Raw genomic sequence first — 15,388 nt, forward strand, 5'->3', positions numbered from 1 at the left:
CCTTATAGTGCGGAAAATACGGTATGTAATACATATGGATAATTGCTTAATTTCATCATTTTTCATTCATTTATTTATAGGCAGCAAATAAAAGCTAGTGAAGGAAATAGCACATTGACAATGGATAAATTAAGCAATTATTTAATGAGAAAATGGGAGAAAAATAATTTGAAATTAATAAATGTAAATTAAATTTTAAAAAATAAACAATTGGCGTTTTTTGTGGGAGTGATAGATAATGCAACAAATGTTACAAGACTCTTGATAATATAAATGCTTGGCCACCCCGGGGTTAACACCTTTTTACACCTACAGTTTAGTATATTATCGAAAAGAAAATTTAAATGAGATTGGTGGGGCTTCTATGTCTCGCATTAACTTGGTATTATGCCTTAATTATTACATTTTCTGTCTGCAGATTTTTACATGTATACTTGCATTACGATTACATTGTTTAAAACGTTACGTACTTAAAACAGCGCTAGTACAGGACATGGAACATATTATGACTACTTCTATTTGTTTTCATGTTCTTCCATTTCTTGTGTTTCACCTTCGAGGTTCCACTGTAATTCCGAGATGGCTGTGAGGCTACCTTGCAATCATTTCCTTCTCCTTGTTGGATGAATGTCCTCCACTTCCCAGGACTTTAGCAGGGGTGGAGAGGAAGTACAGGCAGTGGTTCTTGAAGTACTGATTCACAAGTGGCAGGAGAATCTAGGGGCAAAAACTAGGTTTAGCAAAAGACAAATTACTCAAACGCAGCCCATGTGACATTCCATTCATTGGCAAATAGTGGCAAAGAAAAAAACTGTACAAGCTGTATAAGCGGGGATTCAAAAACTTTTGGGGTCCAGGAATCCTTTACAGGCAGGGGCGGAGCTACGTGGTGTCCATCGGTGCTCAAGATGATTAATTTCACACTTTAGCACACAATCAACATGGCAGAGAAGTCATTGTTATTCATACCATCCACAGTAAATGTTTCATGAAATAAAATGCTTCCCCAACACACTCATCATACAAGCAGGACCCCCTCATGAATCCTAATTTAAGGTCCAAGCTAGGGTTTGCGGACCCGGGTTTGACAACCACTGCTTCTCCAACTAGCGCACCTTGGCAAAGAATTTGATTTCTTGCTCGTGTGGTGACTTCTCCACTCGACCACTGCTAACCACGGCCTCTATTAGAAAGAAACAACAGGAACAACGTGACATCAACATTCATATTGTGAACTTTCACACGTCTTGCTTACCCAGATGAGCAATGAACTCCTGGGCAATGTCCATCCATTTGAGAAGCTTCTGGAGGAAGCCATAGGCAAACCGTTTTTCAATGGATGAGATGTCCTGCTCCATGTCCTTCATGCCCCTGACCATGGAAAAAAAATAGAATTAGGGACGTTAAGTACATTTATCATGTACCTGTGGATGGAAAAGTGCAGAAATGTACAGTCAATGAATGGAACCACCAACCTCTGAAATGTCCACATTCTGATTTTATTTCTGGCCCGTTTCCTCTCGGTGTATTATTGTAATATAGCCGCAACAATCCCCTTATTTCTTCATAATGGCGCCATGTTTGTTTGTCTGAATTTTTTGAGGCATTTATTACTGAATAAGACTGTGTGTGAGTACTTTTGCCACCGTTAACCAAAACAAGACAACAATGACCTTGAACTAAAGAGGTGACAACAAACAGCCGACCTGGTCACGGCGTATCCGTTGAGTTGGAGGAACTTGAGTAGGTCTTGGGCTTTTTCTCGGTCTCTGGCCTTCTCCTTAGCAGTCAGGGTGTCGTAAGGCACCAGCAAAGGGTGCGTGCCGCCACCTGAAAGGAGATATTTGGTTTTGCTTTTTAAATTATTTTTTTTTTGCGCAATTTGCCACTGGTGCAAGCGCATGACTAAGAAAGCCTCCCCACCTTTGGACTGAAGCTCCAACTTCTTCTTTCGGCCCCACGTGTTGTGATAGTTTTCAGCCAGCTGCTCGGCCATGGACTGAAGACAGAGAAAAAGAGACATCTTCGTCTGGTGGAGCTCGAAGGGGGAAGACAAGTGAGAGAGGCATGTCTGATACAAACCTGCAGCTCTCGAGACAAAGCCATTCCTGTGATGTCTATCGGTTGAGGGCTGTAACCATGGCTGGGATCGTATGTAGCCTGGAGACAGAAATGTTTTTTGTTTGTTTTGTACTCACTTTTGTCCAAAACAAACCAAAAGCCTCCCTTGAGAGTACCTGAGCAGTTTGGGAGATTTTCCGGGTGGCGGCCTTCTTCTCAACGTCTCCCTCGCCATCTCGGGCTTTCTCCAAGGTCCACTCCCATGCCAGCATGGCTTTGATGGACTCTTTTATTGGCCAACGATAGATCTCCTTGTCCTGACGGGCACAGGCAAGTGGGGGAAATATTAACTGTCACGATAAACCTCTTCATGATTCTTTATTTGCAAAAAAAAAAAAAAATCTTTCTAAATTTGACATTTCAAATTTTATCTGTGTCACGGCCGGGTCTATTTTTATATTTATATTTATATTTATATTTTATATTTATATATAATATATATATTGATATTTATATTTAACATATAAATACTGTAAATTCAAAAATATCGATCCATTATGCATTATCTAAACCGCGGGCGTGCTGGAACCTATTCCAGCTGTCTTCGAGCAGCATCACAAAATAAACAGGCCAACAGGAGTGTTAATCATATATTCAAATAGGAATAATAAAACAGAAAATCTCTTCACAGGGCTCTAAATGTAAATTCTCAGCAGGCCAGATTGAAGAATGGAAAAAGACTGTACATGGCCCACGGGCAGATCCAAAGCCACAATTTGGCTAGCTCACAGAATCAGAAATACACATTACCTTTTCAGAGAATGTTTTGTACGGCCTCAGCATTGGGTGAGTCTTTGCGTTCTCATCTAAAACCTCTCCGTAGGTCCAGTTGTTCTGAATCTGTAAATAAACCCATTGAAGCAACACCCATTTACATGGGAAAAAAAGAACAGATAATTTACTGCTTTTCTGAACTGACCTTTTCAAATGCCCATTTGTCATGAGTGTGCTCTGCATACTTGTTGATAAAGATGTCCAACCTCTCGGGGATTATGGTGCTGTCAACGTATGACTCGGGTTAACATTCATACATAGTTACCGTAACAAATTCTCATTATTAAAAATTTAAATTGAATTGTGTGACGTGACTGAAACTCAGACTGGCGCGATCGGGACAGCGTCTGAAGGTGGGTAGTGGCCCGACAGAGCGGCTTACTACCACGGGCCATCAGGCCACCGTTAATGTCGAATCCTGTGTAATAAGATGAGTTTAAAATAATGTTAACTATGTTGGGGGTCATAGTTGTGGGATTTTCAGTTCAAACTACTAAGATAGTTCATTAGAAATAATTCTTTGAGGGATGGGAAACATTTACTCAAACGAATAAATCTATCGTATTTGGCCTATATGTCGAGAAATTATTTCATCGTACATTTTCTGTAATTCGTCATACCCAAGAGTCAAAACTGACTAATAATTATCTATGCCTCATCAGTGCATCACACAATTTGTGGCCAGCAGCTAACGAATACTATGTAGGGAGCACAGAGGCCTAATGGTTGGCAGATTCTTCCTCACAGTCTAGAGTTCCCGGGTTCAAATCTTGGGCCTTGCTGTGTGGTATTGACATGCTTGGGCCATGACCTTAATGAACAAGCGGTCTATAGAATGGATGGCTGGATGTTTTGAGCACGTATTTGTCAAATCTCACTTGGTGGTCTCCACTGGTTTGGGGTCAAAGTTGCCCTCGGCATCCACAGACGCTTTCTTTTCTGTGTTAGAGGAGTAGCTGGCATCCACGTAGTCGGGCGGGATGGCTCCTGCTATCGCACACAGGCACGGCATGGCAATTTTGAAGAGCTCCGCGTCAAATTTCTAAAGTGTGGGGATGAATGCAGAGGAGCAAAGTTACTAACAAGTAGAGTTGTGAACATATGAAACATTTGGACATGTAGTCAGTAAATCATAACTCAGATTGCAACAATAATGCAAACACGCTCACATGAGCGAAAATTACAGCCATTGTGAAAATTGATGTTGATTTGAATTTGATTTATTGTTCAGCTGGAATGTCCACCTTCAATTTCTTTTTACACAAGTCCCTGTACTTCTATATATTTACTTTTGCCTGCTCTGACTAAAGGTGAGCATGCAAATGAGACAAGGAACAAACAATGTCAACTCTCACCTTGTGAGCCAAAGACTCAAAGATTCCCCAGAAGAGTTTGCGGGAAAGATGAAGCTCCTCCTCTGAGGTCACCCCAAAGTTGGCCCAACCGTTAGGCAAGCAGTAGTACTTCCAGCAGCGCTCATAGTGATTGGTCAGAAGCTGCAGGATAGTCATTTATGTTAGTCCAGTAAAAGCTGCTGTGCAAGCATGTGAATGTGTACACCAATGTGAACACATGCAGATCAGTATTTGTGAATTCACAAATTTCGGCGGAACCTATCCTTCAATATTCACTGGAAAACTCAGCAATTCATTGACCAAAGTCCAAAAAGAAAACAATGTTTAGGCGCCATCTTGGGGCCAAAGAATTTATGGTGAAGGGCAAAAGCTTCATTGACACGCTACATTGCTACACTGATTTGTCACCATCTTGTGGCGTCTGTAGACAATTACAAACCATTTAGGTCAATTACTCGCAGATTCACACAACCAATAAAATTTCCCCAAAAATATACGTGTCGCCATGAAGATCTTGTCTTTCTGGTAATTTAATCCCAAAGTACTTACTCAGTGTGAAAGATGAGCACAAAGCTATCACGCAGTCATATGAAAGGCAACAGGCAGATGTGGAGGCTATGTGACCCTCCTTCCATCTTGTGCAACAGCATTTAAATTGTTTCACCTGTCACTATACGTCACTGGCATAGATAGGTGAACAAGGATACATTATTTGTAGCAGAGGCCCAAGTGATATGAAATTTTTTGAGGCCGACGCTGATTCTGATATTTGGCAGGGTAAAATTCAGATGAATCGGGCAATTAATTAATAAAATATATAACGAATAAAATGATTTTTGGGGGGTTCCTTAATGCTTACAAGAATAAACATATGCATTACACGCAGAACATTTGACTGTTTTACAATACTTCTTAAGTATTTGCATTATTTCTGTCTTTGGTTGTGATGTGTCGTCGTGGAAAAAAAAAATCTGCAAAAATCTGCAGAATTTTTTGCCAGTTTTAAAAAAGCTAAAACTGGCCGGCCAATTAATCCACTGGGTCCTAGTTTGTAGGAAACAAATTATAATCCTCTGACCAATGAAGTCAAATTAAATAATTGTCTCCTGGTAATTATTGGGAATCACTGCCCAAGTTCACCACCGCAACCCACATTCTGTAAAAAATGTTTAATTGTGAACAATAATGTTGAAGATTATAGAGTCGATTCCAAAAACGAAAAAGTGAGGTGGACCTTGAGCGGCATCTTTGCATATTCGTTGAGGATGGGCACGTCAAACACCAGCCTCCTAAGAAGATGCTGAAGCATGGACGGCCGGAGGTACCTGCCAACAGTAAATCATGACGCATGAGGAGGATTTGTTACCATCACATTTGGGCCATTTGCCATCCCACCCCCAACACGCCGGCCCCAACTGACTTGCAGAGCCACATGAGGCACTCCTCGATGACGTCCCTCTGGGCCTTGGTGAGGGCTCGGCCGCGGGATAGCCGGTAGATGGTGTGCAGCATGGAGTCGATCATGATGGCGCGGTGGTCGGTGCCGGCGAACAAGGGGGCGCACTTGGTGAGCAGAGGCAAGACGGCCGAGCAGAGGTAGCGGTTCAGCGCTAGCGCCATTTCTGTGGTGCTGAATGCCACCTAGAAGGAGAGAGGTCAGAATGTCTTGTTTCACACACGCTGTGGTGTGGTCATCACGATTCAATTCGATGCGATCAGTTATTTGCCTACACTAACTGCTGGAAAAGGGCAGAACGGGAAAATATTACAATATCGTGTTAAATTTTTGTGCTCAGACCAAAGCAACAAAGTTACTACCATCTCGTGGAATCCCGGTATTGCCGTTGGGTTTAATCATAGTGTTTTGTAGGGCACAATGGATGGTTTTTTTTTTGTTTTTTGTTTTGTTTTTGTTTTTTCGGCCGAATGTGATATTTGGCAGAGTAAAATTATTGCAAATTGGACAATGTTCCGTTTTGTTTCTGGGGTGAATATACCTTGTGAGCCGTCAAAAGTGAAAGGGAAAGTATGTTTCTGATTTTTGGCCAGTGCAGCAACTAATAGTATAACGACGCAGACTTTCCTTTCATGATACTTGTTGCATGAAGTGGCTTCCAGGTTGCCAGGTTTGCACGCACTCAACAACAACAACAAAAAGTACTACAGTGATCCCTCGCTATTTCGCGGTTTATCGCAGCTTCAGTGCATCGCGGATTTTTTCAAACATATTCATTAAAAAAATTTTTTTAAAAAGTTTATTTATTTTCGTATACATGGAGTACAGTACTGCATATGTTGCTCTATGTGACTTGCTGTTGTTTTGCTGACTTTCGCAGCTTCTCGCGGACCGTTTATATATTATTTTTTAATATGTTAATTGGTCGCTACTTTTTTTGATCCCCAATTAACCGCGATAAACAAGGGATTACTGTATACAGTCATACCTCGGTTTTTGACCATAATCCGTTCCAGAAGGCTGTTCGAAAACCGATTTGTTTGAAAACCGAAACCACGCTCTTTTAAAAAAAATATCTTTATTGAACACGTCTGCTCACAATGGAACGCTACACCAGGAAGCGTCACTTCCTCGTCTACCCAAGGAAGCTTCACTTCCTCATCTAAGGAAGGCGAGAGGAGTCAAGTGGCGCATTCAAGTGCGCTCAGTTTGGTCGAGAACCGATTTTCAGTTGTAATCCGAGGCATAAAAAAACTCGAAATTTTTGATCGAAAACGGATTTGGTCGAGAACAGAAACGTTCGAAAACCGAGGTTTGACTGCACTTTAAAAAACTGACTTTTTAAATTAAATGTTGAGTTCAATTTAAATGTATTCCTTAAAATTTCTACGGTAAAAACAAAACAAAGTGTCAACTCGCTTGACAATTTCATTGAATAGAGTTTTCAACTGCTTTCACCAAGCAAGAATGATCAATTCATATAATTCAAGTGTAAATTTCAGCCAAACAAGTCACGGTTCCAGCAACTGGTGGGTTGAATCTGACTCGAGTCTTGTCATTCTGCCTGAAGCCTGAGAGGCCCGAAAACTGCATCATTAAATACCGTGCATAGTTCAGTTGATCATGTAGAATTTGATTATTGATCTAACGTCACCGAGACGCAAGAAAGGCCAAATGGAATTCATTATAATGCACGATTCACTTCAAACCCACGAACTGCATACATACGGTAACTATAACCGGCATCTCCAATAGATGGTGAAAATTCCCTTATCCTATCCCGAGTGAGCACGGTCTATTTCAAGTGTGTACACGAAGGACTCACCGTGTCGAGAGAAGCCGCAGCTCTCATGTCAGGTAGGAAGCCGACCTCCAGCACATGGAGAAGGAAGTCCTGGTTCTCAATACCGTACACTCTGTCCAGAAAGAGGACCATGGAGGCTTTATGGTCGGGCACAAAGCTGCCAGACATCTTCGGCTCCACAATCTGACCGTCTGCAGTATGGACAGGGGAGAAAAAATAAAAAATAAAATCAAACAAGTGTGTTGGACGACCGATTTAACACACCTGATTTAAACGACCAGAATCGTCATTCGGCTTGCGCAGAGTTTGCTGATGAGCTGATCATTTCAATCAGGGGCCAGATAGGGGCCCTCGAGGGGCGGATTTAGTGACCTGTGACTTACATTATGCTATGAAACTTTACTTGTGTCAGCTTGACTGTATTATACGATATATGAATTATAATGCACACCCTTCATAAGTCTTTATGCTACTCCAGTCGAACCTCGTTCCAACGTACCCCGTTTACGTTTTCCCCCCTACAATGTTCACATTTCAAAGTGCCGAGTTCACGTAATTCATTTTCCATTTGCCGATTTTGCAAATGGACCAACAGGTTTATAACATAAACTTTCTTATAACGACCAGATTTTTCCCACAAAATAGTGAAAAGGTCTTCGTTACAACGAACCCGGGGAATCTACCTGCCACCGCGACCTTGCTTTTGAACAAAATGTACAACGCGGGATTCTCCTCCATTGCTATTGATCGACTCGGTTCATTGTTGTACTTCCTGCCGTAACTCACGGAGGCCCGGCGCGGTCCTGAGCACATGGTCTGAAAACCTGTCTGCTAAGAGGAAGCAAATCTCGCTGTCTGTGAAGGCAGAAATTGTCTCTCACTTTTGAAAGGGAGTCTCCCAGAGGTCGGCGGCGCTGGCAGTTGCCTATGGCGGGTAACATTTGCTGACTGAATGTTTTTAAAGATGAAGTTGGAATGCTACAGTTTGTTTCATGTCTTATCATATCAGTTTTTCTTCATATACACATACAGGTATTTGTAATTGTGTAATTGTTTATACATCTATAAATGTTCATACTGCATTGTACATCGTAGTTGGCGGCCATTTTACTGGAAATGGTTACTACGAACTAATGTTATAACATACAGAATTATTATGTCCCTCAAGGTACAGCGTAACAAGGTTCGGCTGTACCAAGTAGGGACTTCATACTGACGACAGAGTCTTGTCTAGCCTTTGTACCTCACCTTTGCCGTGAGATGGAATCTGCACAGACAAGCTAATGACCCCCACTAGATCCTCGATGGGCACCAGAGACCTCAGGATGGCTCGGATCCTCAGAGCTTCACCCTTTCCTGCTTGGATCAGCTAGTGGACGAATAAAGATGTGTTAAGAGTTCAGCTTTTCCATCTGGAGCAGCATTTACAGAAGCGGCTCCACTCACGTGCATCTCGGGAGCGCAGCGGCCCAGCAGGTCAATGAGGGCCGAGTAGAAGGACATGATGGCGTTTCCCAGATGCACACGGCTCTCTTCCTGCTGCTCCTCACCACCAAACCTGCAATAAAGAAAAGAAAGGATGATCAGGGTTTCCTTGAAAAACATGTCATCCTTGGATGGGTTCTGTGGACCCAAAAAGTCAGTGAAACGGGAACCCACATGAAGCGTCTGTCTTTTTTGATCGTTGGTCCGTCCCTTGCTGGATCCTCTGAGATCTTGATGGCCTCCTCCATGGCGGCCAGCAGACCGTTGCCGCCTTCTCCTCGGAGCGCCGGGCCGAAGCACTCGGGCCGGCGGATGAGAAGGCGTACCACTACGTTGGCGTTCTCCTCCACGCTCTCACCTATGAGCGGCAGGAAGTCAGATACAAGAACTATGAGAGTAGACAGACTGGAACCGGCTCCAACTTACCCGCGAGGATATTATGAGGATATACGGTATTGAAAATGGATAGATGGATGGACTTATCGATAAATCATATCCAATACCAATAATGGCCAGTCCAAGAGTGAGTACACTTTTTGGGTCACGCTGTATGAAGGCCGAATTACCGTTTACAAAGACGGCAAAGCGCAGAAAGTCCAAATATCTCTCCCCTCCGCATGGGTTCCAGCCAATGTCGGGGTAGCCCTTGGAAAGCAGCATTGGGCACATCTGCAGGCCACAGCCTGCCAAGTACGTCACCACCTACGTCATTACAATGATTACAAAAGGAACTGCTTTAGTGTATATTTCTTGTGTACAGACACTCCGCTATTGACGAATATTCCACACACACAAATCGGATCTGTTTTTCACCCGTCCTGAGACTAGGTTGGCGTTTTTAACAAGTGTAAAATGTGAAAAGAATGCTAGATAGCTAAACAACTTTCTGGAATGTAAAGTTGGGCAGTGTCTGGATGTATTTTTCTTTCTGTTGTCAAACCATTTCTAGGTCCTGCTCCTGTAGTGCCAAGGCCAGCTCGTTGTTGTCGATGCAGGAGGCCGCTGCCACGTCCAGAGGAGTGGAGCCCCGCATGCCTGTGAGTCACAAGACAATCAGTCAGCTCGTTCGTCACAAAAACATCACGTTACACCTACGCAATCTTATCGAATAACATGAAATAAAACTTTGGATCCCATTTCCAAAATTCACATATTTTCACAATAAATTGAGATAATTGAGACTCGAGACAGAGTTTACAGGCTGACCTCATTCTTCCAAATTTCTCGACGGACATCTTGGGAACATCATTCGGAAGTCCAGGCTTTTTCCAATAAAATTCCCAAATTAAGACACATTTACATGTTCACCTCCTCCTCCAACATTGTGTAACCAATTCAAACCATTCCAAACTGTTGTGCTCATTCAGGACATAAGGAATCACATTCCAAAAACTCCTACATTCTGACAATGAAATTCCCGAATGATGAGAGATTTGCCTCCTCCTTCCACATTTCCAACTACAAACTTCAAATGATTCAAAGTAAATTGTTCATCTCATTCACAACCATCCATCCATTTTCTGATCCGCTTAATCCTCACAAGGGTCGCGAAGGGTGCTGGAGCCAATCCCAGCCGTCTTCGGGCAGTAGGCGGGGGACCGGTTACCAGCCAATTGCAGGGCACACAGAGACGAACAACCATCTGCTCTCACACTCACACCTAGGGATAATTTGGAGTGTTTCCTTAACCTGCCATGTATGTTTTTGGAATGTGGGAGGAAACTGGAGTACCCGGAGAAAACCCACGCAGACCAGGGAGAACATGCAAACTCCACACAGGGAGGCCAGAGCTGGACTGTGAGGTCGACGTGCTAACCACTGAACCGCCAAGCCGCCTCATTCACAATCATTTATCATATTCCCCAAATCCCATTAGTATTGCAATAAGATTCCCAAATTAGGAGATCTTTTACATATTGACCTCACTGGTCCACATTTTTAAACTGATTGAAGCACTTCCACCTTCGAAATGTTCAGCCCACGTCGGACATCTTGGGAAGCATATTTCCACATTTTCAAAACCAATCATAATACTGTACTATTCTGAAATGAAGAGACGTGATATTTTCATCTCCTCCTGCCACATTTCTGATGCAAGCCAGTGCAACTTCAAACTGTTCCATTCAGGACTTTTATGGAGCGATTTATCACGCTCCCCAAATCCCAGAGGTTTTTTGGTGTTTCCTTTATCTTTTTACCAACTTACTGCACACCCCGCTGCCACATTTCTGCAATTGCGCTGTACTTGGAAGTGGTGTACCCAGATTTCCATTTTCTATTTTGTCAAAACGGATGAATGCGGTGCACTGACCCAGTCCGATGCCGCTGTTCTGCAACAGGTAGCCCAGATGATCAAACATGGAGCGCTGGTTCTGTCGGCTGATTCGGCAGAAGTAGCACAGGAAGCGGCAGCAGTTGGTCACCATTTGGGGGAAGCGGATCTCCTGTGGATTAAAATGCAGACCAGGTTGCCTGGTGAGTAACCCGACTCTGCGGTCTGTTTTGGAAAAAAAAAAACATTGACTTTTGAGCACAAACGTTCACCTACCTGTGCTATCAACCCATCAATACACCATAATGGAGATGTTGGCGGGAAGGATACTTACCTTTGAGTCTCCTCCGCCACCCAACACGTTGACCATCACCTCCATGACCGTCTCATGCATACCAAGAGCTCTCATCAAATTGGGGTGCTGGTAAAACACCTTGTTGTTCATGATATTCCTAGAAAAAGAATGAAAATCAAAAGGCAAAATCAGGCTGCATTCGAATACATCACACTTTCAATTCCTTGTGGTTCGCGTTTTTATTTAATTCTGACTTCTTTTTTTTAAAGAGCCTATTTGCTAGGTTTTATCAGTTTTCATTTTGTCAAAAATGCTTTGTTTTAGTTTAGTCAATTGGTTTTAGTATTAGTATATACAATACAATGCATCTTTATTTAGCTCAAAGACATCGTTGTGATATTATTTTACAAATACAATAATGTTAAAGGAGCTAAAAGTTCAAGTTTAACACCGTCACAAAATCATATTTAAAAACATACATTTGAAAAATACAACATCATTCTCATAATACATCATAATATCAAGTCAATAACAACACTGGACGTATTTGAGGGGAAAGGGGACTTTAAAAGAATATGGCTTTTTTACACCATTTTAAAAATACCGGTAGTATTTTATTAATGCAGAGATGTCGTGATTTATGGGATAACGTGCCACATTGGTATCAGTGCTTTAAATGGACTGATTATTGTTTTATTATGCTTATTTTATTACCGCGCCTGTGCCAATATGTTGGTATACCATTTTTTTAAATTATCATTTTTTGCAAATGATGTTGTGGACCCCCGGGAACCCCACTTTTGAGGACTGCCAAACAACATGTGCAGTACTGTATACACTGTATATGCTAAAGTACATTATAGAATAGAAATACAAATGGTATTGTTTCCAATGATATAGGAAGTCTCTTCATCATGAAACGGTTTTGGCCTACTTTTCTGTGGTTTGGATTTGGATGTAGACCAAGTGCACACAAAGCATTCAGACCCGATGCTCTGGATCATGAGGCGCTCCTCCTCCGGGCCCATCTGGACGATCAGCAGCGAGCGGATCTGGCCCAAACACTCCAGCAGGTCCATGGTGTCCTGGTAGGACACGGCATTGATGGCGTACGCTTTGGGCAGCGCCCGTATCAGCTCGCCCAGGCCGTCGTACTGCCGGTGGAGAAGGCTGAACATCAGGCGCACCAGCTCCGGGTTCTGGATGAACGATTCCTGGGCCCAGTGGATCATGGTGTGGGAGATCAGCTCCTGAAGGGTGCCTGCATGACCAGATAGTTTACATAGAGACCTCCTGCTTCCACATTTGGCCACCAATTCAGATCAATCCAACTTCTAAATCTCATACAGAGCGTACAAAGAAACATGAGTGATCGATCACATTCCGAAAATTCATTTTGACCTACTCCTTCTACATTTCAAAACCGATTAAAACCATTCCAACTTCAACTTCATGTTCAACCCATTCAGGATATCTTGAGAACTGTTTTTCACAACCCCCAAATTTTCATATTTTTCAGAATTACCCATTCTCGATGACAGATAAATGTAGATATTTTACATATTGACCTCCTCCTTCCACTAAGCATGGGCCAATTACTGGTTTGATGGTTTACTATGGTTTAAAAAAAAATCAAGGTTTCAATTACTGTAAAAACAGTCCATCAATGGTTCTGAGCATTTCTTTTTTGAGGGGACTCCACCACTGCAATACGATTGGCTGCATGCAGAGTTCACGAAAGAGATAAGATAATTGAAGAGTTCAGTGGCTATTTATTCTATCCACTTCGGCTGAGCAGAGAGGGGGGGGGGGATGATCAGTCGCTTATAGGTGGGAGGAGAGGAGCAGGGACAAAGACAAGAACATATTCTGATTCTTTTTGCATCCTAAAAAAACCCCCAAAAAAACCAACAACACAGTGCTAGCTGCTACTATTTAGGCCCAAGGACAACATGAGCAGCTGAATGATCTGTTCTAAAAATAGTTCACCAGTGATGAGATGCTCTGACTTACTCAGAAGAATATTGTTAATAATTCTTATTTTCTATTTCTTTGTTTCTTTCTCTTTCTCTTTCAACTGAACATGAGACATGTTTCGTAATGTGCCAAATATTCTAGAATTGGTTTAAAAACAAAATACACTGTGTTTTACTTATTTTTTTATTTACCCAAATATTTTTGTAAACATATTAGAGCTGTGATTTTGGTGGCGTGATATTTTTGCTCGTGGTTATCACACTATCAGAATCCAATATCAGCCCATGCCTAACTTCTAACTCCACATTTATCCACAGACTCAGTTCAGTTCTGTGAGGACATATATGGAAGTATTATCATATTCTTGAAATTCCCACATTTTTACCCTAACATTTACAAATTAAGAGATAATGTATCAATTGGTCTCCTTCCAACGGATTCAAACCAGGACACAAAAAGTTGGTTTAATTTCCATATTTGTGTCAAAGCAGGACACAAAAGTCACATGAGTCGATTTGTGTTTCATCTTACTGGGTTTGGGCTCCTCCTCTGCTTCGGGCTTCTCCTCCTCTTCCTTCTTTCGCAACCTTTTCACTTTGTCCACCAGGCTGAGGAGTCTTCCACTCAGGGATGTGTCCACCTGCTCCTCCTCTGTCTCCGCCTCGATATGTATGCCTTCGAGGGGTGGTTGAAAGGGTGGCTAAGAACAGGAAGTAGAGTGCATGCAGGATGTGAGCTTTTTCCGGGTCTCCTCACCGCAGTGAAGAAGAAGGTCGTTGTGGAACTCTCCCAGAGTGTCTCGGACATCCTCGGGCACAGGACAATCCTCATCCTCTGGACTGTGTTTGAAATCGGTCAGCAAAAGAACCTTGAATGGAATAAATAAATACATTTCAAAAAGAACAATTTTACATACACATTTGACAGCCATGACTTGTGTGATGAAATAATTAGTTCACGTATTTGTTATGACTACTACATGTACTGTACTGTATTTGTAAAATAATCGATTTGGCATAGCAATATTGAGTTATTGTAATAAAAAGTTTGTTCAATCTGTTTCTTGTCAATAAAATATTTTATATTTTGTATCTATACCAATTTACATGAACATTTGACATTTCACAATTTGTATTAAAATATGAGTTGATTTATTTTCTTGGAAAAAAACCTTCTGGAAAAATAAACAATTTCACAAATACATTTATTTCAAAATAATTTTAGGAAACAAGAAATGTAGGTAATTGTTTTGCAGTAGGTTGCTCCTTCCTAATTTCTTCCTATACCTGGTCCTGCGGTGGCGAGCGGAACTCGCGGGTCTTGCGCGCCGTCTCGGCGGCCGTCATACTGAAGGCTGTCATCAGCTGATTGTAACGGACCCGCTGGTTGCTCTGAATTTCATGCACAAAGTTGTCCGAGTACGCCACAATGGCCTCCACGCGATGTCGCAGCTCACAGTCGCAGAAGTACTGCAGCAGGGTGCACATCTGAGAGAAAAGAGATGCAGTTTGACACGAATTACTTCATGAAACGCAAACGACTCTGTAAAATCATCTTCCCAAACTTGTTTCGAGCCATGAGTGATGCAATAAATGTAAAAAAATAATAAGAATTTAAAAAATGAGCAGACAAAGCAGTGTCATTGGTGGAAATTAATCTGTGTGCACCTTTGGGGTTGACACACTCCGTTCTGCAGAGAACCATTTCATCTATCCCTTTTTAACAAAGGAGTTTCATTCTGACATACTGTATCTTACCTATTTGCACTCGTCATTGTCTAAAAAAAACCCAAAAAACATCCAGCCTTTTAATCTGGAGGCGACTCACTGCCATACAGCTCCCACAGAGG

The 15,388-nt window shown here is 42.1% G+C and overlaps 1 protein-coding gene across 4 annotated transcripts in view; it reads right to left on the minus strand.

Moving 5' to 3' along the window:
• ryr1b (ryanodine receptor 1b (skeletal)) overlaps window positions 1-15,388 on the minus strand; it is a 96,968-nt gene that overhangs the window by 39,987 nt on the left and 41,593 nt on the right. For all 4 annotated transcript variants that reach the window (XR_015102530.1, XM_086126176.1, XM_086126175.1 and 1 more), the window contains 25 exons: window positions 14,826-15,026; window positions 14,296-14,407; window positions 14,071-14,214; window positions 12,550-12,823; window positions 11,602-11,719; window positions 11,307-11,439; window positions 9,936-10,030; window positions 9,562-9,697; window positions 9,170-9,353; window positions 8,957-9,068; window positions 8,759-8,879; window positions 7,532-7,701; window positions 5,671-5,891; window positions 5,485-5,575; window positions 4,251-4,391; window positions 3,774-3,937; window positions 3,041-3,119; window positions 2,872-2,961; window positions 2,238-2,378; window positions 2,083-2,160; window positions 1,924-1,999; window positions 1,707-1,830; window positions 1,256-1,371; window positions 1,116-1,183; window positions 596-717 (listed from right to left, as the gene is read on the minus strand). Coding sequence is in view for 3 of the 4 variants with exons in the window: in XM_086126176.1 (XP_085982302.1) it covers window positions 596-717; window positions 1,116-1,183; window positions 1,256-1,371; window positions 1,707-1,830; window positions 1,924-1,999; window positions 2,083-2,160; window positions 2,238-2,378; window positions 2,872-2,961; window positions 3,041-3,119; window positions 3,774-3,937; window positions 4,251-4,391; window positions 5,485-5,575; window positions 5,671-5,891; window positions 7,532-7,701; window positions 8,759-8,879; window positions 8,957-9,068; window positions 9,170-9,353; window positions 9,562-9,697; window positions 9,936-10,030; window positions 11,307-11,439; window positions 11,602-11,719; window positions 12,550-12,823; window positions 14,071-14,214; window positions 14,296-14,407; window positions 14,826-15,026 (3,311 nt within the window). In the remaining variant the exon portion in view is untranslated. The remainder of the gene's footprint in view (window positions 1-595; window positions 718-1,115; window positions 1,184-1,255; window positions 1,372-1,706; window positions 1,831-1,923; window positions 2,000-2,082; window positions 2,161-2,237; window positions 2,379-2,871; window positions 2,962-3,040; window positions 3,120-3,773; window positions 3,938-4,250; window positions 4,392-5,484; window positions 5,576-5,670; window positions 5,892-7,531; window positions 7,702-8,758; window positions 8,880-8,956; window positions 9,069-9,169; window positions 9,354-9,561; window positions 9,698-9,935; window positions 10,031-11,306; window positions 11,440-11,601; window positions 11,720-12,549; window positions 12,824-14,070; window positions 14,215-14,295; window positions 14,408-14,825; window positions 15,027-15,388) is intronic.

This window comes from Hippocampus guttulatus, chromosome 12, assembly GCF_054856545.1.
Source record: "Hippocampus guttulatus isolate MCC_2025c chromosome 12, RoL_Hgut_1.0, whole genome shotgun sequence".
Lineage (NCBI taxonomy): Eukaryota > Metazoa > Chordata > Actinopteri > Syngnathiformes > Syngnathidae > Hippocampus > Hippocampus guttulatus.